A 25,084-nucleotide genomic window follows, 5' to 3' on the forward strand; every position below is an offset into this window, starting at 1 on the left:
ACTTTGTAAACATGGGGGTAAGCTACCATTAAGATGTGCTATTTTACTGTTAACCCCAGTTATTAGTAATTGGGGGTGGGTGTTATCATATTGGGCTACTATTAAGATGAATTATTTTACCACAAGTTGTGCTATTTTAGCATAGGGTCCCATTTTTATGCAATGAGACCCTGTGATAAAATAGCACAACTTGTAGTAAAATAATCCATCTTAACAGTAGCCCACATTGATAACTCCCCCCCACCCCCAGATGGCTAAACTAACATGAGTTAGTGGTAAAATACCAGGTCTAACGGTAGCTCATATTGATAACTGTGCCCCTAAATCCTTTGAGAACTGACCCTAAGGTTTACAACTGCACAGTTGTATGGCATAGAAATAAACTTATCAAGAGCATCTTCTCTTTAAAGAAACTAATATTTAACCAGTACTCATAATTTCTGTGAGTCTTCATTATTTCTTTCTAAAGAATGGAAAAATACATGAAGCAGTATTCGTCAGGATTAGGGAAAATAAAATGCTACTGGGCAGGTACAGTACAGTTATTGTTGCTTCCAAGAATCGAGGTACAAATATTTCCTTTAAGACCAGACAGGAAGCACACAGTTACATCAAACATAGGCTCTAAGAAGTGAAAACATTTTTTTAAAAAAAGGAATACAGTTAGATTATGTTTGCCTTAGTGGATCATGATAAAAGAGACTTAACCACATCCATTGAGGGGCTTATCCTGTGGTTCACCTTCTCCCATTTCCTTATGCACCAAAGCGCACCAGTTATATCAAGCACAGATGAATAACACTGAGAACTATAAGGAAAATAAAAGCCATTCAATTAGTTCATCTTTAAAGCAAGTAAAAAAAGGAGGTATTGTAAATGGATATCAGAAGATTTGTCTTCTCCCCATGAGAAGAACAAGGAAGAAGAGCTGCGATCCAGTCATGTCTGACACAGTCCCAAAGTGTAACCTTCTTGGCAATAAAACGGACGTGAATTTTCTCCCTCGAACCTTCTATTTGTCATATTGCCATCCAGTGTTGGAGCTGCAAAAGAAAGTTAAGTCAGTAAATATTTCTTCAGTAGAAGATTGATCCATTAAAATGGGAAGTTATCAACACTGGCCACCATTAAGACTAATTATTTTACCACAAGTTGTGTTGTTTGAGCACAGGGTCTCATTGCATAAAATGGGACCCATAACCCATCTTAACAGTAGCCTGTATTGATAACTTCCCCCTAACATTTAGCTGTGCAATTCATTCAAACCTAACCAGAGATTGTTGTCATATTTCTGAACTTACTGTAGCAGCCAAAAGGTAAAGGAAGATTATTATTATTAATTACATTTGTACCCCGCACTTTCCCATACATAGCAGGTTCAATGCAGCTTACATAGTAAATAGAATTACAAAGTCTTGAAGGAGAATGTTACAAGTTGTAGTAAACATAGTAGTAGTGGGGTTTTGACGATATGTAAATTGAGCATGGAGAGGTAAACAAAGATAGGATGAGCAAAAGGAGAAGAGATTGGGAGGGGTAAGGAGTAGGAAGGATGGAGATGAAGAGATTGAGGAATAAGCATAAGGAGATTTTCAGACATGGTCAAAGGTATAATGATCTTTGGGGCAGGAATCATGTGGGTGGGCTTAAAAACTTAAGTTGGGTCATTAGGGTAGGATGTTATTCATAGTTGCAGACATGGGGCTATTACTAACATTAGATGAATTCATGGATCTATCAAGACAGAACATCTGAATTCCACTAATAACTGAGAATTGGTAATATTTCATTCATTCAGTCAGAATTCAAGGGGGCCTTTTTATAAAGTGCATTAGATTTTGCAGTTACTGCAGCTCACAGCAGGAAATTGATGTGTGGCAACTGCAAAAGTAATGTGGTAACAACTGAATGCATTACTTGCATTTTTTCAATACAAGTCCTATACTATACTTCTAGTCTGGAAACACCTGACCAGTTCACTGTGGATTACACAAAGAGAAGCAGGATCATATCTTCCAGGAAATACATTTAGATTTCCAAATGAAGAAGAACAAAAGTAAACTCCATAAAATTTCTCAAATAACCAGGTTTTTAGAGTTTTATAAAAGGAGGCCTCAGCACATGTCAAAAACAGGCACTGACACTGGCACAGGCCCCCTTTTACCTCAGCTTTGTTAAAGGACCCCATAATTATTACTACTTTATTGATTACTTTGCGACCAATTTTATTTATAGATGTTAATGTAATACTGCTGTTTGAAATTTTCCAAAAGTTAAATCTTAAACTGGAGAAAATGTAATAAAATTGGCATACAACTTTATTAAAATCAGAGCTTTAAAAAAAAAAAAAAAATACTGCATACACTACATGTTGACTTCATTCTCCTGCTATTAATAAGAAAGTGATACGCAGGGTGCACTTCTTAGTTAAAACTGATGAAATTGTTCCATTTTGGAAGCAACATTTAATATTTGCAGCAACCCAGAAGTTAACCGGGCCGGTATTTAGACCAGTGCCTGGATAACTTGATGGATAAAATTAGGACAGCCTTTAAGCTGGCCTAACTTTATCCACATACTTAGGGGATCCTTTTAACAAAGCCACAGTAAAAAGTAGTGTGGGCACATCTTTCGGGTGTGAGCTGGGTCACTTTTTACCACAGCTAGAAAAAAGGCCATTTTTTAATGCACAAAAATTAAAACCAGTGTGTGCTTATTTATGGCCTGAGCCCTTACAACCAGGCACTGACTTAGCTCATGCGCTACCCGGACAGTAACCATGCAGCACATGCCAAAGTGACCTCACTGCCAATTACCGCTAGGAACGCCCTCCATGATAGAAAATTGAAAAATATTTTCTTCCGTGGGATTTGGCATGCGCCAAACTCGGAATTACTGCTGGGTGCATGAGCTACCCTGGTGGTAGTGCCGACTTGATGGGTGCTACCTGTGCATTAGCCCTCCCACAGCTTTGTAAAAGGGTCCCAAAACCTATTAGATCACTGCTAACCAGATAAGTTATGGTTCTGTCCATACTCTGCCCCATGCCACCCCTAACCTAGCCAGTTAGGAAATGGCTGCATGCTGGTCCATTTCCGGCAACCAGCATTGAATATCTGGGCTTTTCAACGCCGGCTAGTGCATGAATGATTAAGTCGATATTCAGACTTAACCAGCCATGGCTTAGCAGGCAAAGATAGGTTTGCTTTTTACGTGACCTTATTTGGCTGCTAAGCCTGGCTGGTTTAAGTTCCAAATATTGGGACTTAAGCAGTAACACCCCCAGAATGCCTTCAGCATCGCTGGCTTTATTTTCAGCGCTAACCAGGCATTTTCAGCAGCGATAAATAGTTCAATGCCGCTGAAAATGACTGGTTATCCACCAAGACACAAGTTTACCGGTTGGTGGCCATTCCCGGCTGGTTAACTCGCATCGAATATCGGACCCAGTGTGTTTGATGTTTTTTTAAATGCTGGCCACAGCATTTGAAGCTGAACACACACATAGAGTGATTCGTGCTGCTGTTAGACAGTTACTGGTAAAATTCATTCAGCTAGCTAGATAGCTCTGTAGCTCCATATGCAGAGAAAACCCCATGTAATCTAAGATTTTGAGAAAAATACCAACCTTGAACTGCCTCACGTCTCCTTGTACCACAAGATGATGTTCATTTTCTGGCACAATACAATAAGCTATTCTCTGGAAAGTAATGGTTATGAAGAAACATAAGTCACTATAGAGTATTTACACTGAAAATAGTACATAATGGTCTCATTTGGCTTCTGGGAGGTATATTTATTTATAGACGTTAATGTAATACCGATGCTTGAAATTTTCCAAAAGTTAAATCTTAAACTGGAGAAAATGTAATAAAATTGGCATAAATCTTTTTTTACTTGCAACTGTTGTAAATGCAGATATACCAAAGTCATCTTCATTATGGCCATACAAAAAAGGTCAGAAACAGAGGAACCCATAAATATTTGCTTAATGCCCTTCACGCTTAGACATGCTAAGTACAAGTATATCTTTTATTTACATTTTGTAGTCCTCAGACCTGGAATCATTTGCGTCTGACTGAGGTAGGCACAATGCCACTGTAGCTATGCATATTCTATTGTTTCCTTTGGGAGTGGCAAAAATAAGTGAGCAATTTTATGGAATTAACGTTAGTCAAAGCTTCAGCTAATCTTTACCAACCAGGGGCCTCTTTTACAAAGCTGCAATACTGATTCTCAGTACAGCAAGTGAGAGGAAACCCATTCAATTCCTGTGGGCTTCCTCTCATTTGCCGTGCAGGAATCACTAGGGGAATGAAAATTTTCTGAAATCTCATTGCATAAAATTTGTTTGGTTTAGAATTAGGGCAGCTATTTAGGTGACTGCAGTTATTAGGTTCATAGTCAATGTGTAAATGACTAGAATACTGGCATTTATGCGTGGTTTTACCACCTAAAACCAGACAGCTCCTTATGGAACCACCCTCTTGAATGGTAAATTATAACAGGTTGCCTAGGTTCAAAGGCAAAGTAGGCACCCATTTTGGGGCTATTGTATAAAAACAATGTAGGCGCCTATGTATTTTTCTACAATAATGCCACAAATTCAATGGAATGCACAGCTTAAATGCACGTGTGTTCATTTGGGAGCAGGTGTAAACGTAAATGAGCGAAGTGAACATACAAGTATGTATTTTATTTATTTATTGAAATTTTACAAACTTAGGCATCTTTTACCAAGCTGTGGCAAAAGGGGGCCTGCGCTGGCGTCAAAGCATGTTTTTTCACACATGCTGAGGCCCCCTTTTACCGTAGTGTCTCTTTCCTGAAGGAAATGGCCATGCGGCAAGTAAAACACTTGCCATGAGGTCATTTCAGGGGAGAGCCCTTACTGCCACACATTGAGGTAGCGGTAAGAGCTCCCGTGATATTCCGGCAGTAACCGAGTAGCACACGGCACTGCCCGATTACCGCCAGGTACACTTTTAATCGCTGCTGAGTCACTAAAGAAAAGGAGGGTCGGGGGGAAGAGGGTAGCGAGCAGAAGGGTGCAGGCCAGCTGCAGGGAAAAAAAGGTGCCGGTATGCCATACTGGTGCGTATTGGCACAAAAAAAGCCATGCTACCAGGACAAGTGAGGAAGTGGGAGCTGATGGCTCAGTTCCTAACTATGTGAGAGCCAAGTACAAATCAACACATACAGAGTTTGCATCAATTTTCTACATGAAAGTAGAGTATGAATATTAATTTGTTAGTGTAATTTCGGTTCATTAAGGCACCTGTAAAATTTTTTTGTGCACCCTATGAATTTGGACAGTTAGCCAGTCAGAGGTAGAAAATTAAGTTATATTTGGCTGATTCACTTTTCTTCCTTGTGGTGGGCAATTCTATAACAGTGCACCTATATATAGGCATCCAGAGGACACCTATGTGGCACCTACTTTCTAAAGTAAGATATGCATGTATTTACAGAATAGCATTGAGGTGGATTTTCAGCATTTATGTACGTATGTGCACACATATATGGTTCATGGTTTTTCTCGACTTGCTATACCACCCTTCCTGTAGGTATAACAGGGTGGTGTACAATAACAAATAAAATCAATATAGTTAAAAGATGAAAAAGAACGCCAGATATGATAGGAAAGAACATTCACATGTGAATGCAAGGAGAAAAAAACCCAAACGTATCCACAAGAGGGTAAGTTTCACCTTAAAATGGATCAATGGACCCAAGCTGCTCTGCTGTCGGACATCGATGCAGCTTAGAATACATAAGTTTTGAGCACTGAGCGGAATTTAGGGTAGGACAACTCTAGACATACTTCTGGTGGCAAAGCGTTCCAAAGAGAAGGGGCAACACTAAAAAATGCTGAATGACTTGTTGATTTGAGAAGGACATTCCTTGGAGATGGAATGTACAACCGATGATCATTCAAGGATAGAAGCAGTCTTGGTGGAGCATAAGGTGTAAAGAGAGCTGCCAGGAAAGATGGGGTTCTACACTAAAATGCCTTAAATGTAAAAATAACAATTTTAAACTGAATACAAAATAATATTGCTTGGAATGAGTAAGAACTCTCAGAGCTGTATTTTGAACTGTCTGTAAACTTTATCTTTCATTTTACTCCTCTTTGTCTGTAGAAATACTCTTATTAAACCAGGATCTAAGTGTTTTTGAATGCATTCAAGTGAGACAGTGTAGCAATAGTGTAGTAGTGTGGGAAAGTGACACCAATTTTGATGGACTACTTACAAATATCCCACTAACAGGGCCGCCAAGAAGGGGGGGAGCAGGTGGAACAAAATTCCTTGGTCCCAGCCTCCAATGGGGGGGACGGGGCCCAGCGCGGCAAGCTTCTTCCTGCCTGCCAGCTTCCAGGTCTGTCTCTCTCCAGCTCCTGCTGCATGCTTCCCAGGACCTGGATGATTGCATTAACGTGATATCATGTTAATGCAAACACCTGGGTCCCGAATCCTGGCACACAGGAGTAGGAGAGGACAGCAGCAGTAGAGACAGTAAGATAAGGGCGGGACGGTAGTCCGAGTGTGGGGGGTGGCCCAGCATGTTGGTGGTGGCAGCCCAGGTGGGCGGGGGGGGGGGGGGGGCACAGTGGTCCGGTCCTGGCCCGGGCCTCGCTGGGTCTTTCGACAGACCTGCCCACTAAACCATCTCTCTTCCCTTCAAAATTCTGCTGCACGATTTATTTTCCACAACTGGCACTATTTTACATAACTCCTATTTTCAAGTCATTTCATTGGCTCCCTATCTATTTCTACATATAGTTCAAACATCTCATACTGACTTACAAGTGCATTCATTCTGCAGCTCTTCAGTATCTTTCCTCTTTTCTCTCTCTCTTCAAGCTCCCTGGGAAGTCCCTTCATCAGCTAAGTCAGTCTTTTCTGTACCCTTCTCCTCCACTGCAACTTCAGACTCCATTCCTTCTATCCTGCTGTGCCATATGCCTGCAATAGACTTCCTAATTCCATCTCTGGCCCTTCAGGCTGTTTTTATCTCTTATCGTTTATTTATTTATTTACTGTACCGTTACTTATTGCATAGCAAAACAGAATGGTTTACAAAGCAAATATTACAAAAAAACTTTAAAAGAATATACATTTAGAAACTTTAATTAAAAGGTAGAAAAGAAGACAAGATAGTAGGTCAAATAATCATAAAATGACATTCATACGTCAGACACAGAGATATTCACCTGTTTAATACCCTTGTTGTTTTAATCATTCCCATAACAAATCTAACTCCCTAATCCCTTATTGGTCCAGTTTGTCTATTTTGAATAGATCGTAAACTCTGTTGAGCAGGGACTGTCTCTTTTGTATTTGTGTACAGTGCAGAGTACATCTAGTAGTGCTATAGAAATGATAAGCAGTAGTATTAGGTGGAAGAGTTGGAAAAAGAGGCGAGAATTCAATTCAAAATGTTGTCATTTCAGCATTTTAATATCTTGCTGAATGGCTGGTGAGGCATGAGCCTGTCAGAGGGTTGAAATATTCCCAGCAATTATTGCTGGAGGTGTCGACAATATGTGAGGTCAGATCATCTTTAACCACAAGGTCGGCATTCGGTTACTTTAGGCCAGCATTGTGGAATGCCTTGCCAATTCTGTTATGAAGACAGGAAAGTTATTTAAGATTTAGGAGCCTTCTGAAAGGTTGAGTTTTTGACTAAATATTTTAGTAGTAGTGCCTTTGATTTGTGAAAGGGGGGGGGGGGGGGGACGGGCAGTGTGGCAGGAATGGAAAGGTGTTTGGAGTTTACATTTGTACCTCAGCTAGATGTCTGTGATGTAACAGGAGTAATCATGTTTTGCAAAAATGCTGCACACCAGTCAGAGTTTGCTAAGTGCGTTAAATGTAAAAGATATTCAAGGGTATCTTTTACAAAGGTGCTGTAGCATTTTTAGCACACTAAAGAGGCCCATAGGAATATATGGGAGTCTGTAGCGTTTAGCACATGCTTAGTTTTAGTGCGTTCTAAAAACTCTAGCATGCCTTTGTAAAAGCAGAGGCTTGTCTGTACTGGATGATGCTTGCACAAATTCACATACAATTGTCCTGTTGATAATATGAAGTTGTGCCACTGCCTTTTAGTACCATGGTAAATAATTTATTTTATTTATTTATTTGTTACATTTGTACCCCACATTTTCCCACCTTTTTGCAGGCTCAATGTGGCTTACATGGTACCGTGAGGCATTAGCCACCTCCGGTGATGAAACAAATACAAAGTGATGTTATGGTCGAATGAGATTCATGTGTTACAGACACATTAGAGAATCGTAGGGAAGAAGAGTTATTTAGTGTTCATTACGTGCTTTGGTTTCGTTGGCTATGTTAAAATATGACTGCATGAAAAAATACAGCCAGTATTTCAAAACAGGCAGAAGATGTTAAGACATTTTAGATGGTTTTCTATGATAGAATAAAAAAAGGTTTAGTCAACCTAGCTTTTGTTATTTTTCCCAAATGTAAAAAAGCATTTAAGTGCCTAATCCACTTGAATGGGAACTGTTGATTTCATCAGCAATGTGGCCAGAGTTAATTCTTGCAAGAATTTTCATACTTTTACTGAATTGCTTTGCTAAATGTTTTGGAAAATTCCTTTGCTGTTTTCTGTGTATCAACAAATAGGCAGCAGACAGATCTGATGCCAGTTTTTGTGCATCATCAAAACTGTATTTTATTTCAGTAAATGCAACTGGATTTTTCCAATTTTCTGTGAAAGCTATGAAGAACTTTTCCTGACTGTTCTGGGGAAAATCAAAAATTACATTCAACACAAGGCCAAAATTTTTTTGATTCAAGTTCAACTACAAGTTATTTTGCTAATCTGTATTACAAAACAATTTCTTGATTTATTTAAAAAATTTATACACTGCCTACAACTTAGAGAGTTTCCAAAAAAGCCATACATAATTAAAAACAAAGACGTCTATACACAGAAGTCCACAGGCAATAAGCCAGTGGACAACATAGATATCCAGATAAGGTTACCTGGATAACTATATTTAAATATTTAAAAAAATGTTTCCAGATAAGTTTCCCTCCAAATATACCTGCAAAAAGCAGCCTACTTTTTCTATGGTCTGATATATTGGACTAAGGGGTCCTTTTACTAATGTGTGCCTAACACAGGACATGCTAAAGCGTTCTGCATTAGTTTTGCCATCTGTGCACACTAGCCACACAGTATTTTTTTATTTGGGGGGGAGGGGCATGTCAGGGGAGGAGAATGTGTGTGCATGCACTAATCAGCTTGTGCAGTGACATTACTGCCGCACTAACTGGTTAGCACATCCATAACACAAGCCCTTCATGCCTCAAATAGGAGGTGATAAGTGATCCTGTGTTAATTTTTTTTAATGGCTGCGTGCTACTGCCCCAGAAAAAAAGATATAATAAGAACATAAAAATAGCTATACTGAGTCAGACTAATAATCCATCTAGTCCAGTATCCTGCTTCCAACAGTGACTGATCCAGGTCACAAGTACCAGGCAGAAACCCAAGTAGTAGCAACATTCCAAGCTACCAATCCCAGGGCAAGCAATGGGATACTAGACATGGGCTTAGCACGTGAGAAAAACCTGCATAAAGACATACAAAGTCCATTTCTTAGCAAAGCTTAGTAAAAGGACCCCTAACTTTGTTGGACACTGGAGAATATAAGTGCTCTGCAGACAAAATAAAAACATGCCATAGGAATATTTGTGGTGCTGCCTCTTTCAAGCCAATTAAAATTTCATCTGGGCAATGAGTTTTGGGGAAATATACTAATCTCAGATTTTGTCTTGCTAGCACAAAGTTTAACTATTGAGCCCATGGCTACTTTAAATATTGAGCCCATGGCTACTTATACATGTAAATTTCAAAGGGATTTCTGCAGGAAAATGTGTATTTAAGTGTGCAGGGGAAAAAAAAAACTTTATAAATTGTCCTTGCTCTCTGTGCGAAACGTGTTTGTGTTGCCAGTAGCATACATATTTTCCCTGTGGGGAAAAGAGTTGGTGTTAAGGGTGAGGCCAGTGCTGGGAATTTCACTTTAAAATCTTTGCCTGTTTGCTTTGCCCCACCACTAGGAGCCAAGTGGTATCATTTAGATGCTAGGAGATAAAGTAGTGGGAAATGGAGGGAGACTCAGCAAACAATGGGGCTTGAAGTAAGACAGTACTTTAATTGCACTAAAACTGTACTTTTATTGCACATACAACTATCCTTTGTTGTACAGAATACTCTTCTTTCAATGGTATTACATAAAAGACTTGATACGGCATCGTCCTGCAGCAGCACCCTTTTAGTGCATGGTACCGCACCTTAGTAAAAGGGCCCCTTAATGGTAGCCCACAATGATAACTTTCCCCCCCCCCCCCTAAATCTTATCTGCACTTTCAGCATGCTCAACCCTCCTCCTCCTTTTAACTGGTTAACGTTTGGACAGACATCGAGCTGTCAGCCCAAATTGATTGTTGGTCCTGAAATGTGAAGAGCTGATGGTTTATTTGGTTATCTCCTGAAATTAACTAGATATACAGTTTTGAATATCTAACCCATGTCAATATTCAGACTTTGCAGGTTGAATGTCTATTAAATGCCGACAACTGCGTTTAACATGATACCGAAACATTCCTTATAAACACCTATCCGAATATCGGTGCTGAATTCAGGTATAAGGGGCAGAGCTGCAATTATCTGTCTTAAGTTACATGGTTACCACAGTGAAAAATGCCTTACCTTGGAGCACGTTCAGGTGTCTCTTGGTAATTTTTGTATATGCACTACCAATGCGCTAAAAAAATAAAGTTTATTTTTTAGCGTTGGGGGCGGGTCTGGGGCAGAGAGTGGGCGTGTTCTATATTGCTGCACACTAACTGATTAGTGCGTGAGTCCCTACTGGCTACAAAATAGATAGTGGTAGGAACTCACACGCTAATAGGAAAAATAGCATGCGGCCATTAAAACTGAAAATACAAGTGCATTCACTCGGCAGCTCTTTTCTGTATTCTTCTCCTCCACTGCCAGCTCTAGACTCTGTTCCTTTTATCTTGCTGCACCATATGCCTGGAATAGACTTCCTGAGCCAGTATGTCAAGCTCCATCTCTGGCAGTCTTCAAATCTAGGCTAAAAGCCCACCTTTTTGATGCTGCTTTTAACTCCTAACCCCTATTCACTTGTTCAGTACCCATGTTTTATCATTCCCATCTTAGTAATTCCCTTCTCTCTAATTTGTCCTATTTGTCTATCCTAAATAGATGTAAGCTCTGTCGAGCAGGCACTTTCTCTTCATGTTCAAGTGTAAAGTACTGCGTATGTCTAGTAGCGCTATAGCAATGAAGTAGTAGTAGTAGTAAAATGGAAAAATAAGCTATTTTACCCCATGGTAAAAATGACCTTAGCAAGAGGGAATGACCTGCATAAGGACGTGCTAAGGCCACTTTTTACCGCAGTTTGGTGAAAGGACCCCATGGATAGTTCTCTGGATACTGGCACTGAAAGCCACTGATCTCCAGGTAACTCTCAGCTCCATGCCAACTTCATCTATGGACCACCACATACTATCCATATAGCTCTAGGGTGGTCTGCAGAGATTTTCAGCAGCATTTTCTTGATAATGTTGTAGATAATCCAGGCATGCCCATGATCAGTGGCACTTATATGGGTAGCAATAATACTTGCCACCTGGATGAGTGATAATGAATACTGGGGTTTTTTTAGCAGTGGGATGAAATAAATCTTAAATCATATATGTTTGGAACAGAAGCCAAATAAAATAGCTATTTGTCATATATTTTCCCATTATAACATTTTTACAATAATTTATTCTTGGAATACTCACCTCTTTAAAGGTTCCACGCAGAGTCAGAAATTTATAGACAAAGTAAGCAGGCACGAGTATCATTGATGACATTGCTATTCCCCATCCAAGACGATTAGCCCACTGTGGGTAGATATACTCATCATAGGTCAGAGGTTTGAAATTTATTATACTGGCAATGACCACAAACTAAAATGAAAACCACAAAGTGCATTAACCAAGTGGAATTTGGCCAACCTGCATTTAAAAACATTATATCTTTATTTTTCTTTATTTTCAACATTATAATACACATAAACATATTGATTGTTGTCATAAGACCACCTTTTACTAATGCACACTAACAGATTTAGGGCCCTGCTGACTAAGCCGCGCTGTAGGCGTGCAACCTTTTCATGCCTTTGTAAAAGGGTCCACAGTTAACAATTGCAAATCTAGCCAGTAGATGAAATTTTCCATGTTTCTTTAATGTCATTGGCAAATGAAAACAAGCAGAAAAACACAAAACTTTAAGGTCCTTTTACTAAGCTGCAGTAAGCACCAACACATGCTTATCGCAGGTTAAAAAGCACTGGGGGTAGAGAGTAGGCATGTTGTGTGCATATTGGTTAGTATGTGAGAAACTTACCACCTAGAAAATAAGTGTTTGTAACTGTTCACATACTAATGGGAAACTTAGCATGTAGTCATTAATAGAAATAATGGAAAATGGAAGCCATTTTACCACTGCTCTAAAAGTGGCCTCAGTGTGCAGGAAAGACCTGCGCTGGGGATAGCATTGGCCACTTTTTAATGCTGCTTAATAAAAGGGCTCCTTCATGTTTTCTTTGCCATCAGCAGTGCATACTCTTTAGAAAGAGTTTACACTTTTCACAAAGGAGGGCATTCTGTAAATGGTGCTGAGATTTCAGTGCCAGAAAAAAAATGGCATGGACTGCTATTCAATAAAAGACACTCTGGATGAAGCGCCATTTATAGAACAGTGATTAGAACCCATTTCCATGCCAAAAGCTGGAAATTGGTATTTATGCCAGCTGAAACCTGGTGTAAATGTCAGCACCCAACTCTGGGCATTTTGGTGTGCAAATGCGGCTAGTCTATAACCCCAGGTGGAACTTTTAGGAATACCCCTGCCAGTCCCTTGTCCATGCTCCCTATTGAGTTGCATGCTAGGAATTATGGTGCATAGGGTAGTAAATAACAGGATGCTGGAAGATGTGCGCACAAATGTCAATTATTGCCAATTAACTGTAATAATTCATTGTTAACATCAATTAATTGCAATAATTGTCTCGTAAGCTAATTAATTTGCATACAGATCAAAACTTTCAGTGCCAGAATCTTGGTGCCATATATAGAATGTAAGAGAAAGTGCATATGTATGTACTTTACATAACGTCAACAAGGACCAAAGAGATGATCTCAAGCAGTCTTGAAAAAGATGCCAAATATGTCTGTAAAGTGCGACATTTATTTTCGCACGATCGCTAAGCTTATCTCTGCTGCACTTTCAGACATATTTGGCATGTTTTTCAAGACTGCTATTATATGCAGTCTTTTGCATTATGACAAGACATATTTCAATACCATCTGTACAGACTGCTTTTATATGCATTTTTATGAATCATTCTGATACCATCTATAAAGACTCCTGAGGCAGGCACACAGCTGAAACATGGTGCCGTGTTGAGTCCGAGTCTTTGATTAAATAAAGACTTTTATTTTTACTTGAGATCATCATCTTGGTCCTTGGAAGAATTGTGTTAGCTACACTACTTTTTTCCTTGTTGACTGTTTGACTGTAGTGTTTCACTTCCCTCCACTTTTGTGGTTTGTTCTTCTGTACTTTACATACTAACATTTACGCCTGCTCAAGAGTGGAGGAGTAACCTAGTGGTTAGAGAACCAGTCTTGACATCCAGAAGTGCCTGTTTCAAATCCCACTGCTGCTCTTTGTGATCTTGGACAAGTCACTTAACCCTCCATTGTCTCAGGTACAAAATTAGATTGTGAGCTCTCCAGGGATAGGGAAATACCCAGTGTACCTAAATATAACTCACCTTGAGCTACTACTCAAAGAGGTGTGAGCAAAATCAAAATAAATGCTAATGCCTACAATAAAGGCACTTTTTCTGTAAGATCCATGACAACATTAGTACATGACCATTAATATATTTATTTATTTATTGCATTTGTATCCCACATTTTCCCACCTATTTGCAGGCTCAATGTGGCTTACATTGTTCCGTCATGGTAATCGCCATTTCTGGAGTGAGAGATACAGGTGGTATTACATTAAAGATCTTGATTGACATAGAGGGGTATAATCGAACGGGGCCGGTCGTCTATATGGGCGGCCATCTCTAAGGCCGGCCCTGGAAAGCGGCATACCCGACTGTATAATCGAAGAAGGCCAGCCATCTTTTGTTTCGATAATACGGTCGGGGCCGGCCAAATCTCAACATTTGGGCCGGCGTTAGAGATGGCCGGCGTTAGAGATGGCCACCATTGGTTTTTGCCAATAATGGAAACTAATGGCGGCCATCTCAAACCCGGCCAAATCTAAGGCATTTGGTCGTGGGAGGAGCCAGCATTTGTAGTGCACTGGTCCCCCGCACATGCAAGGACACCAACCCTAGGGGGCACAGCAGTGGACTTCACAAATTGCTCCCAGGTGCATACCTCACTTACCTTGTGTGCTAAGCCCCCCCAAATCCCCCCAAAACCCACTACCCACAACTGTACAACCCTACCATAGCCCTAAGGGGTGAAGGGGGGCACCTACATGTGAGTACAGTGGGTTTTGGGGGGGGGGGTTTGGAGGGCTCCCATTTACCACCACAAGTGTAACAGGTGGGGAGGGGTGGGTCTGGGTCCACCTGCCTGACGTGCACTGCACCTACTAAAAACTGCTCCAGGGACCTGTATACTGCTGTCATGGAGCTGGGTATGACATTTGAGGCTGGCATAGAGGCTGGCAAAAAAAATGATTTTTAGTTTTTTTTTTTTTGGCTGGGAGGGGGTTGGTGACCACTGGGGGAGTAAGGGGAGGTGATCCCCGATTCCCTCCGGTGGTCATCTGCTCAGTTGGGACACTTTTTTGAGTCTTGGTCCTAAAAATAAATGGACCAAGTGAAGCCAGCGAAGTGCTCGTCAGAGCCGGCCTTCTTTTTTCCATTATCGGCAGAAGCTGGCCATCTCGTAACCAAGCCCCCATCCTGCCTTCCATACCCTGCCGAAATGCCCCCTTGAACTTTGGCTGGCCCTGCGATGGAAAGCAGTTGAAGCCGGCGAAAATCGGCTTTCGATTATACCAATTTCACCGGCTTCAGGAGATGGTCGGCCATCTCCCAATTTGTGTCAGAAGATGGCCGGTCTTCTCGTTCGAAAATAAGCAGGATAGTGGATTAAGCAGTCAAATATAAGGAGTTCAGATTCGGAATAAGAGATAGGGCAGTAATGCGGTAAAGTTCATTCGTGGTAGAGTAGGCCTTGGTAGTCGAGTATAGAGTGATAGGTTTTATCCAGTTGAGGCTTGAATTCCATTGTCTGGTAGTTAGGATGGATCGTTATGGTATGCCTTGTGATCTCCGAAAGTTAGTTGTCAGGTATTTTTTTCACGGCGCATGGTAATGCATTCCATAGTTGCGTGCTTATGTAGGAGAAGCTGGATGCATATGTTAATTTGTGTTCAGCGCTGTGTGCATCTGGTAGCGCTATACAAATGCTAATAATAATAATAATAATTTTAGTCCTTTGCAGCTGGGGTAATAGAGGTTCAGGAATGTGCGTGCTGATCTTTTAGTGTTTCTGGGTAGTAAGTCTATGAGGTCTGACATGTAGCCCGGGGCTTCTCCATAAATGATTTTATGAATCAGAGTGCAGATTTTGAACATAGTACTTTCTTTAAGTGGGAGCCAGTGTAGTTTTTCTCTTAGGGGTTTGGCACTTTCGTATTTTGTTTTTCCAAATATGAGTCTGGCTGCTGTATTTTGGGCTGTTTGGAGCTTCTTGATGATTTGTTCTTTACATCCGGCATAGATTGCATTACAGTAATCTAGGTGACTTAGCACCATTGATTGTACCAGGCTGCAAAATATTTCCCTTGCAAAGAACAGTTTTACTCTTTTGCGTTTCCACATTGATTGGAACATTTTCTTTGTTGTATTTTTCGCATGGCTTTCTAGTGTTAGACTTCGGTCAATTGTGACTCCAAGTATTTTCAGGCTATCTGAAATAGGAAGGGTATAGTTTGGGGTGTTTATAGTGGCGGGTTTGCTTGAGTTGTGTTGTGATGAGAGAATGAGACGTGTTTTTTCTGCGTTAAGTTTTAGTTGAAATGCATCCACCCATGAGTTCATGATTTGGAGGTTGTGATTGATTTCACTAGTGATTTCTTTTAGATCATGTTTAAATGGGATGTAGATTGTGACATCATCTGCGTAGATGTATGGATTGAGGCCTTGGTTGGATAACAATTTGGCCAAAGGTATCATCATTAGGTTGAAAAGGGTCGGTGAGAGTGGTGATCCTTGGGGTACTCCGCATTCTGGTTTCCATGGTTCTGATGTCTTCGAGTTAGATATTACTTGGTATGTTCTTGCAGTTAGGAAGCTTTTGAACCAGCTAAGAACATTTCCTCCAATCCTGAAGTATTCTAGGATGTTTAATAATATTTTATGGCTAACCATATCGAACGCGCTGGACATGTCAATTTGTAGGAGAAGTACACTGTTGCAAGATGCAATTGCTTGTTTGAATTTGGTTAGCAGAGTGATCAGTACTGTTTCGGTACTGTGGTTGGATCAAAATCCTGATTGAGATTCGTGTAGTATTGAGAATTTGTTTAGGTAGTCGGTTAGCTGTTTGGTTACCATACTTTCCATTAGTTTGGTTGCCAGGGGGATAGATGCTACCGGGTGGTAATTGGTTATATCACTTGTTTTTTTCTTTGAGTCCTTAGGTATTGGGGTAAGTAAAATATTTCCTTTATCCTTAGGGAAGAGTCCATGTTGTAACATACAGTTCAGGTGCTTCATGAGGTCTGTTATGAATCGTTGAGGGGCGGATTTTGTTAAATTATTGGGGCAAATGTCGAGTTTGCAGTGGGACTTGGCGAATCTGTTGATCGCTTGGGTGATGGTCTCGTCAGTAAGTATGGTGAAGTTTGTCCAGATTTGGTCTGCTGGATATTCATCGGGGTTTGGGTCTAGACAATGATTTTTTTGTAGTCAATTGCATTAAGTGGTATCGTGAGTCGTAGCTTTACAATTTTCTCATTGACGTATTTAGCAAGGTTGTCTGCTGATGGGGTGTCTGTGTTGGTTGTAGTAACCAGTGTGGTATCTAGTAATTTGTTCACAAGTTGGAAAAGTTTGTGCGTGTCTTTGTAGTCTAGCCCTATTTTAGTTTTGTAGTATGATCTTTTGGTTTGTCTAATTGCATATTTGTATTTTCTTTGCATTTGTTTCCATACGTTGAATGTTGATTCATCTTTCTTTTTATTCCATACCCATTTAAGCCTCCTGACTTGTGTTTTTAGTTTTTTCAGATCTTCATTAAACCATGGTATTGAGTTTTGTCTTCTTGAGGTTCTAGTTTGTAGTGGTGCTATGTTGTCTAATATGCTTTTGCATCTGTTGTCCCATTCTAGGAGATAGTGTTTCGAGTTTGGTTGTGCTGTCCATTCGTTCTTCTAGATTTGTTGCCAAAATATTGCAGGGCCAATTTGTCCTCTCGTGATATAGGTTGAGCATTCTTGATTATGGTGTAGGCCTTTTTTTCTCCATTTTAGGGATAGGTTTAATTTGTAGTGGTCTGACCATGGTATGTCTGTCCATTTTATATCTGTTAGTACGAGGTTTAGAAAGTTATTGAGTTATAGAAAGGCTATTTTTACTGTTGTGGTAAGAAGGGCCTTAGTGCATGGGGAAAAACACACGCAATGGCACGCTAAGGCCACGTTTTGCTGCAGCTTAATAAAGGAACCCTTAAATAGCAAAATATAGATACAGGCACTGTTGGCTTAAATCTAGGTGTTGTCCATGCACCCTCTCCTAAGTTACGTCCCCTCTCTCATGTTGAAAGCCTGATACAGTAAAATCATCCTTACTGCAAAGTCCTGCTTCCCATAGCTCAATATAAAAAGTTTGGGCTGCCTTCCCCTCTCTCTCTCCCTCACCCAGTGACCTAGGCTTTACCACCTCTGGAATCTCAAACCTATGATTCACATGGGTCTTCAGTCTTGGCAAGCAAAAGGGAAGAGAGTTCCCTCCTGCAGCCACTGCTGGTAGATTCTGAATGATATTACCTAGCAACAGATTACACTCAGCCTTAGCTGAAAATTGGCTTGTTTGCGTATTACTGGGGAAGACATATTTAAAAGAGGGAGAGCAACAGAAAAATGACTTTGTTACAAATAGTACAAGTTGAAATACTGTGGGTGGAAGCTTGTATCTTTTCTACTGTAGATTGGGAACAGGTTAAAAGATAGAAAAAAAAAGAGAGTAAGGTTATGCCAAATAAGTTTATTGTCATCACACACATTCAAAGAATACAATTGCAACAGAAAATACAAACCCAGAAGTATAATCAAGAATCAGTGGAGTAATAATCTTTTCAAAAGTGCCCTCATACCTCCTCCTCCACCCCACTAGAGAACAATTCAGATACTCCCATTAAACAACAAATTGGAAGTAGTACTTAAACTATATGTTCAAAGTATTAAGAAAAGCAGAACAAACCCTAAATTGAAAAGTCTAAGTATAGAGTCCAAAAAGAGTAACAAATGTTTTGGCCTTTCACAAACCCCCTCCTCCACTGTAAAACGCTCCATAGTAAGGGTTCAAATATAAGATTCTTCCATTGCAGCAAAGTAGGAGGGATGGGAGAGATCCACTACATCAAAATACAGTGCCTAACTATAAGCACAGCCTTACACAGAAATAAGCCCAAGTAAGGGGTGCCATCAATAACACCAGTGATGTCATCCAAAATACACATTTGTGGTGTGGCCATCCAGTGCTGTCAATAGACAGTACTCAAAAAAGTCCAGGTTCAATGGCCATTTTTTTTCAGTGGAGAAAAGTAAATATTGGAGTACCTCAGAGTTCTGGAACCTGTGGTTTTTAACATTTATAAACATTTATCTGGAAATGGGAGCAATGAGTGAAGCCATCAAATTTGCAGGTGACTCCAAATTATTAGAAGTTATTAAGGGTAGGAATTCATTAAGTAGTGTAAGGGAATTAGTATGCATTAAATGCTAAAATCCCATAGGTACAGAATGGGCTTTTAGCTTGTGATGATTCCTTTAATGTGCATTAAGGCCATAGCACCAGTTGATGAATTCCCTCCCTTAATCACATGCAGATTGTGAGAAACTGCAGAGGACCTTGTGCGACTGGGAGAATCAATATCAAAATGGCAGATGCAAATTAATGTGAGCAAGTTTATACTGATGCACATAGGGAAGAATAACCCAAATTATAGCTACACAATGCTAGGATCCGCATAAGGAATCAACACTCCAGAAAATGATCTAGGCATCTTCATGAGACTTTCAGGTCAGTGTGATGTGGTGATGAAAAAACTCCACACACACAAACAAAAGTTTTGGGATTCTTAGAAAAAGAATAGAGAATAAAACAAAGAATATCATATCACTCCATAGTGAATTCATACATATGTTCAATTCTAGTTGCTTTGAAAATGAGCCTCATTGTCATGAAGTTACATAGTTTTTCACTCAACACATTGTTAAGCTTTGTAATTCATTGAGGAAGATATAGCAAAAGCAGTTAGGTTAGCTGATTAAAAAAAAAACGTTGTGACAAGTTCCTGGACAAAGGAGAGCTGGGGAAAGCCACTGCTTCTCTGGGGGTAGAGAGCATGGGTTTAGCCAATTTTGGGATCCTGCCTGGCACTTATGACTTGGATTGGCCACTGTTGGAAATAGGATACTGGGTTTAATGGACCTGTGGTCTGATCAGTATAGTGATTCTTATGTTCTTATGGCATGTTAATGATCTTCATTGCATGCAAATTAATACAGTTCATTGTAATATACATGAGAAGAATAGCTCACAAAAATCTTTACATACAGAACTACATTAGGAAAGTTAGGTGCGTCTCAAGAAATGTAGCTAATTTTCCACAGGAGCATTACCCTGCTGAGATACCTGTCAAAGCAAGTCTTATTAAAAGGAGCTAAACGATCTTATAACATGCCACCATCCTCCTAGCCAAAACCCCCTGTAGTCCCTGTGAGCAAAGTAAAAGCACCCAAGCTACTTTCCTGTGGGTCACTTTGAGGAGGGAGAAGTTGTGTGTGTGGGGGGTCTATTTGGGGGGAGGGTGCAATAGGGTGCCTATTAAGTTTGTTGGTGGGGAGCCTCTGATCAGGGGAGATCTTTACTGGGGGGATTGGAGGGGGTAGGCAGGAGAATTAGGATATCACCTTTAAGATATAGCATGATCTGACATTGGGATCACTATCAGCACTACTGAGGCCAGAACACCCAGAGGCCGATATTCAGCCAGTGGGAGGCAGCCCGCCTTAGTGCCATGATTGGCGCTGACCCTGGATATTCAATGCTAAGGAAATCAATCAAAGATATTATGGAGCATCAGGATGGTTCTGGAAAATCATCAAAGCAAAATAATAAGGTTTTTTTTTTGTTCCCTGAACTTGATAAAAATGAAGAAGTGACAAAATACATGAACTGAATTTTGGAAGCAGATGGGACAAAATTTGTCAGAGTGCCCAGGGTTAATCTCTTGCAAACATGAGCCATCAGCTAGCAATCACCTGTCTTCCTAAGAATAAGCTCCACCTAATGCATAGAAATAAGGGGAAGAGATCATATCCTACCCATAAGATACAATAAGATAGTATTGATTCTACCTCTGACAAAGAAATCAGGTCTATACATTTGGCTCTTCCTAGTTCTAGTTTTTAAATTGAGTGGAACAGATAACATTCTCTTGGCCTACGAAAAAATGGTAGAATTGTACATCAACTGTAGGGAAAATTAAAAATAGGAAGAGTTTCCATTGAACCTGCACTGAACTAAGATTTCTCCATGAAGAGGATGTGGATCAGTGAGCAGGGATTGGAAGATGATGCACTTGGCATATTATTAATTAAAATATTTATGATGGCCTAATAGTAGCTCCTTTTTCTATGTTCTGTAGGTCAGTCAGAAACTTCATTGGAAAGGGTCTATCATTCATTATATCTTGGGTTGCCTGCAGCTACTATTTGAGCCTTACAGCTAGCAAAGATTGTGGTAACTCATCGTTTTTATACAGTAAACATGGGCTACAATTAAGATGGGTCATTTTATCGATGGCATTCTGCACGATAGCATTGATAACTATTTCGCCTTGGACAATATACCCTAACTGGTTGGCTTTTCCAATCTTGTTACATTCTATCTGTAAGAACATCTGGACCCCTGAGGCAGGCATTTTTACGCCGAAACATGGCCCGTGTCGGGTCTTCTTTCAGAATTAAAAGACTCTTTCTCAATCCTGAAGGCCCAGCTGTGCTTCTTTTTGCTATTGTTTGTGTTTGTATGCTGTTTTACCCTCTTTTTTGCTATCTTATCATTTTACCACAACTCATGCTATTTTAGCACAGGGCCCCATTTTATGCAATGAGACATGTACTAAAAGAGCACGACTTGTGGTAAAATAACACATCTTAACAGTAGTCCACACTGAAACATCTCCCCTAAAAGACTGCAAATATAGACCAGTATGGTCCATCTAGTTTGTCCAATAAAATAGTTAGAATTGTATCGGTTGCTCTGTGCAGGTTACACCCCCCTCTATGTGTTTTTTGGCAGATGTAGGTCATTACCTTTCATTTTGATTCCCTCCTCTTGCTATACAGAGATCCTCTGTGTTTATCTTCCAAAACAAAAAAATGAAACTGTGGTTTCACAATATAGTCAAACACAACACAAATCCACTATGAAAAAAATCAATCATGAAACTTCAAAATGCATCTGTCCCAGTGCTATTGCAAGCTTCACGTAGGAGATGGAAGGAAAAGCATCAGACCCTAGCCAGGAACCTTAACCATTGTCACAGACTTCAAATAGGGCTCCTCATAGGCATAAAAACCTTCAAAACATCAATTTACTGCTGTAGTCTCTGAATATTCCTCTGTGTTTATCCCATACCCTTCTGAATTCTGTTACTGCTTTTGTCCCTACCACCTTCACCACAGTGGCGTAGCCAACGGTGGGCTTGGGTGGGCCCAGGCCCACCTACTTTGGGCTCAGGCCCACCTAGTAGCAGCACACTTATGAAGTGTCTGGAAGGGATTCCCAAGCCCCACCAGCCGAAAATTCCTGTCCTTCCTGCATACCAGCCTTCCCTTTGATGTATTCCTGCCTATACGGAAACAGGAAGTTGCATCAGAGGGAAGGCTGTGGATCCAACATGAGCAGTGTGTATTATTTGCTGCTTGCTGCCAGTGAAAATCTGCTATTTAAAAGGTATGGGGGGAGGGGGATGTTTGAGAGACCATATGGCATGCAGGCGAGAGAGGGAGAGACCAATTCACTTGTGGGACAGGGCGGAGTTCTTCTGCCCACCTATCTTGGGCCCAGGCCCACCCAAAATTGGGTTTCTGGCTACGCCCCTGCTTCACCAGGAGGGCATTCCAGGCCTCCACCACCTTTTCTGGGAAAGTATTGCTCTTAAGTATAGTTCCTTGCAATTTCATTTTGTGTGCTCTAGTTCTACAGCTTTCCCATTTTTGAATAAGATTTGTTGAAGGGCTATGTTTTTCAGCATGTAAGCCTTTGCTAGCAGTGAAACAATGGATTTTACTCATGAGCCTTCTGTTCAAGTCTGTGCATGCCTGTGCTCCACTGTTGCAACAAGCAGCACCATAAAAATATTGTCTAAAAGCAGGCCTGAATACCTTATCTTTCAAGCTTCATCTTGAAACCAACTTGATGGGATTTGGAAATAAATTTAAAAGTTTATTATCTGAACTGGTATATGATTTCTTGACATCCTCATAATTTGTTATGGCTAACATAGATCTGGCTGTATTGTAATGTATATGTCCTGATTTTATTTTTTCCTGCATTATATATGTCCTGATTTTATTTTTTTCTGATGTTGGGTGTAAACCACCCAGAATGGTAGGTAGATACTATATACATATGTCACAGTAAATATTATAAAATTTGTGACCTTTTGCATTCTTTAAAATGTTCCACATAAGATCATAAGAATAGTCATACTGAGTCAGACCATTGGTCCATCTAGCCCAGTATATTGTTTTCAGCAGTGGCCAATCCAGGTCGCAAGTAGCTGGCAGAAACTCAAATAGTAGCAACATTCCATGCTACCAATCCCAGAGTGGCAGTGGCTTCCCCATGTCTGTCTCAATAGCAGGCTATGGACTTTTCCTCCAGGAACTTGTCCAAAGCTTTTTAAACCCAGATACGCTAACCACTGTTAACACATCCTCCAGAAATGAGTTCCAGAGCTTCACTATTTGTTGAGTAAAAAAATATTTCCTTCTATTTGTTTTAGAAGTATTTCTATGTAACTTCATTGAGTGTCCCCTAGTCTTTGTACTTTTTGAAAGAGTGAAATATCATTTCACTTTTACTTATTCTACACCACTCAAAATTTTGAAGACCTTAATCATATCTCCCCTTTGCTGTCTCTTTTCCAAGCTGAAGGGCTCTAACCTCTTTAGCCTTTCCTCATATGAGAGGAGCTTCACCCTCTTTATCATTTTAATCGCTCCTCTTTGAACCTTTTCTAATTCTGCTATATCTTTTTTGGGATACAGTGACCAGAATTGAATACAATATTCAAAGTGTGGTCGCACCATGGAACAATACAGAGGCATTATAGTATTTCTGGTCTTATTTACCATCCCTTTCTCTATAATTTCTAGCATCTTGCTTGTTTTTTTGGCCACCGCCACACACTGGGCAGAAGATTTCAGCATATTGTCTACAATGACACCTAGAACTTATTCTTGGGTGCTGATTCCCAAGGTGGGCCCTAGCATCAGGTAGCTATGATTCAGATTCAGATTATTCTTCCCAATGTGCATCGCTTTGCATTTGGCCAAATTAAATGTCATCTGTTATTTGGATTCCCAATCTTCCAATTTCCTAACGTCTTCCTGCAATTATACACAGTCTGCATGTGTTTTAACCATTTTGAATAGTTTTGTGTCCTCTGCAAATTTAATTACCTCACTTGTCATTTCAATTTCCAGATCATTTATAAATATGTTAAAAAGCACCGGTCCCACTAAAGATCCTTGCGGTTCTCCACTACTCACCCTCCTCCAATGAGAAAATGGCCATTTAGCCCTACCCTCTATTTTCTGTCCAATAACCAATTCCTAATCCACAGCAGAACAATGCCTCCTATTCACTCTTTAATTTTCTTAGGAGTCTCTCGTGAGGAATTTTGTCAAAAGCTTTCTGAAAATCTAGATACACTACATCAACGGACTCACTTTTATCCACATATTTATTTACATCTTAAAAGAAATGAAGCAGGTAACTTGAATATTAACCTATTGTAATGCTGAAAAACTGTTTTTTTCTAACCTGTGATTATGTAGGAACATGCCTATTTGGACTATTATTAGTTGCTCTGGCATGACTTCTTGTTGTCTGATGTCTTTTTTCTCCACAATTGTTGTTTAATTTTTTTTTTTTTTTATATTTCTGCATTACAGTAGAAAAAGGTGGATTATTCAGGGTTTTTTTTTTTTTTTTTTTGGTTATATCACCACTCTTACCTGGTTTTGGACTCAAGGCAATTGAAATTACCCATTATTATACTATTGCCCAATTTGCTAGCATTCCTAATTTCTGTAAACAGTTAGGATGAGTTTCTAAATTGTGGGTTCTTTAGAGAGAACATGTTTTGTCATGTGACTTAATTTTTAAGTGTTAGACTATATGGTTTCAGGCTTGGTTGGGGTGATAGGGGCCTGATTTAGTTTTCTTCAGTGTCATGTTTATCTTTTTCATGGGCAGATGATCGAAAGCCCTGCGCTGTTCCAGCACTCTAAAAATAGCACTGGAACAGCACGGGGGCTTTACCACCCCAATGATTAGAGATAATAGCATGCAAATTTAAGCATGCTATTCTCTCTGATCATAGAGTAAATGTGTGGGAGGATTGTGCCTCAACATGCATTCAGCCACAATCCTCCCGCACTTGCTTGACAGCTCTATATCCTCCCG

At 40.1% G+C, this 25,084-nt stretch overlaps 1 protein-coding gene across 1 annotated transcript in view; it reads right to left on the reverse strand.

Annotated features, from left to right (window-relative positions):
* Window positions 1–259: 259 nt before the first annotated feature.
* The window catches only part of SLC6A2 (solute carrier family 6 member 2), a 210,871-nt gene continuing 186,046 nt past the window's right edge, over window positions 260–25,084 (reverse strand). The window contains exons 13-15 of the mRNA XM_030204308.1: window positions 11,856–12,023; window positions 3,629–3,700; window positions 260–1,043 (exon numbers count right to left, since the gene is read on the reverse strand). Of these exons, the coding sequence (XP_030060168.1) occupies window positions 1,020–1,043; window positions 3,629–3,700; window positions 11,856–12,023 (264 nt within the window). The 3' untranslated portion in view covers window positions 260–1,019. The remainder of the gene's footprint in view (window positions 1,044–3,628; window positions 3,701–11,855; window positions 12,024–25,084) is intronic.

Source organism: Microcaecilia unicolor, chromosome 5 (assembly GCF_901765095.1).
Source record: "Microcaecilia unicolor chromosome 5, aMicUni1.1, whole genome shotgun sequence".
NCBI lineage: Eukaryota > Metazoa > Chordata > Amphibia > Gymnophiona > Siphonopidae > Microcaecilia > Microcaecilia unicolor.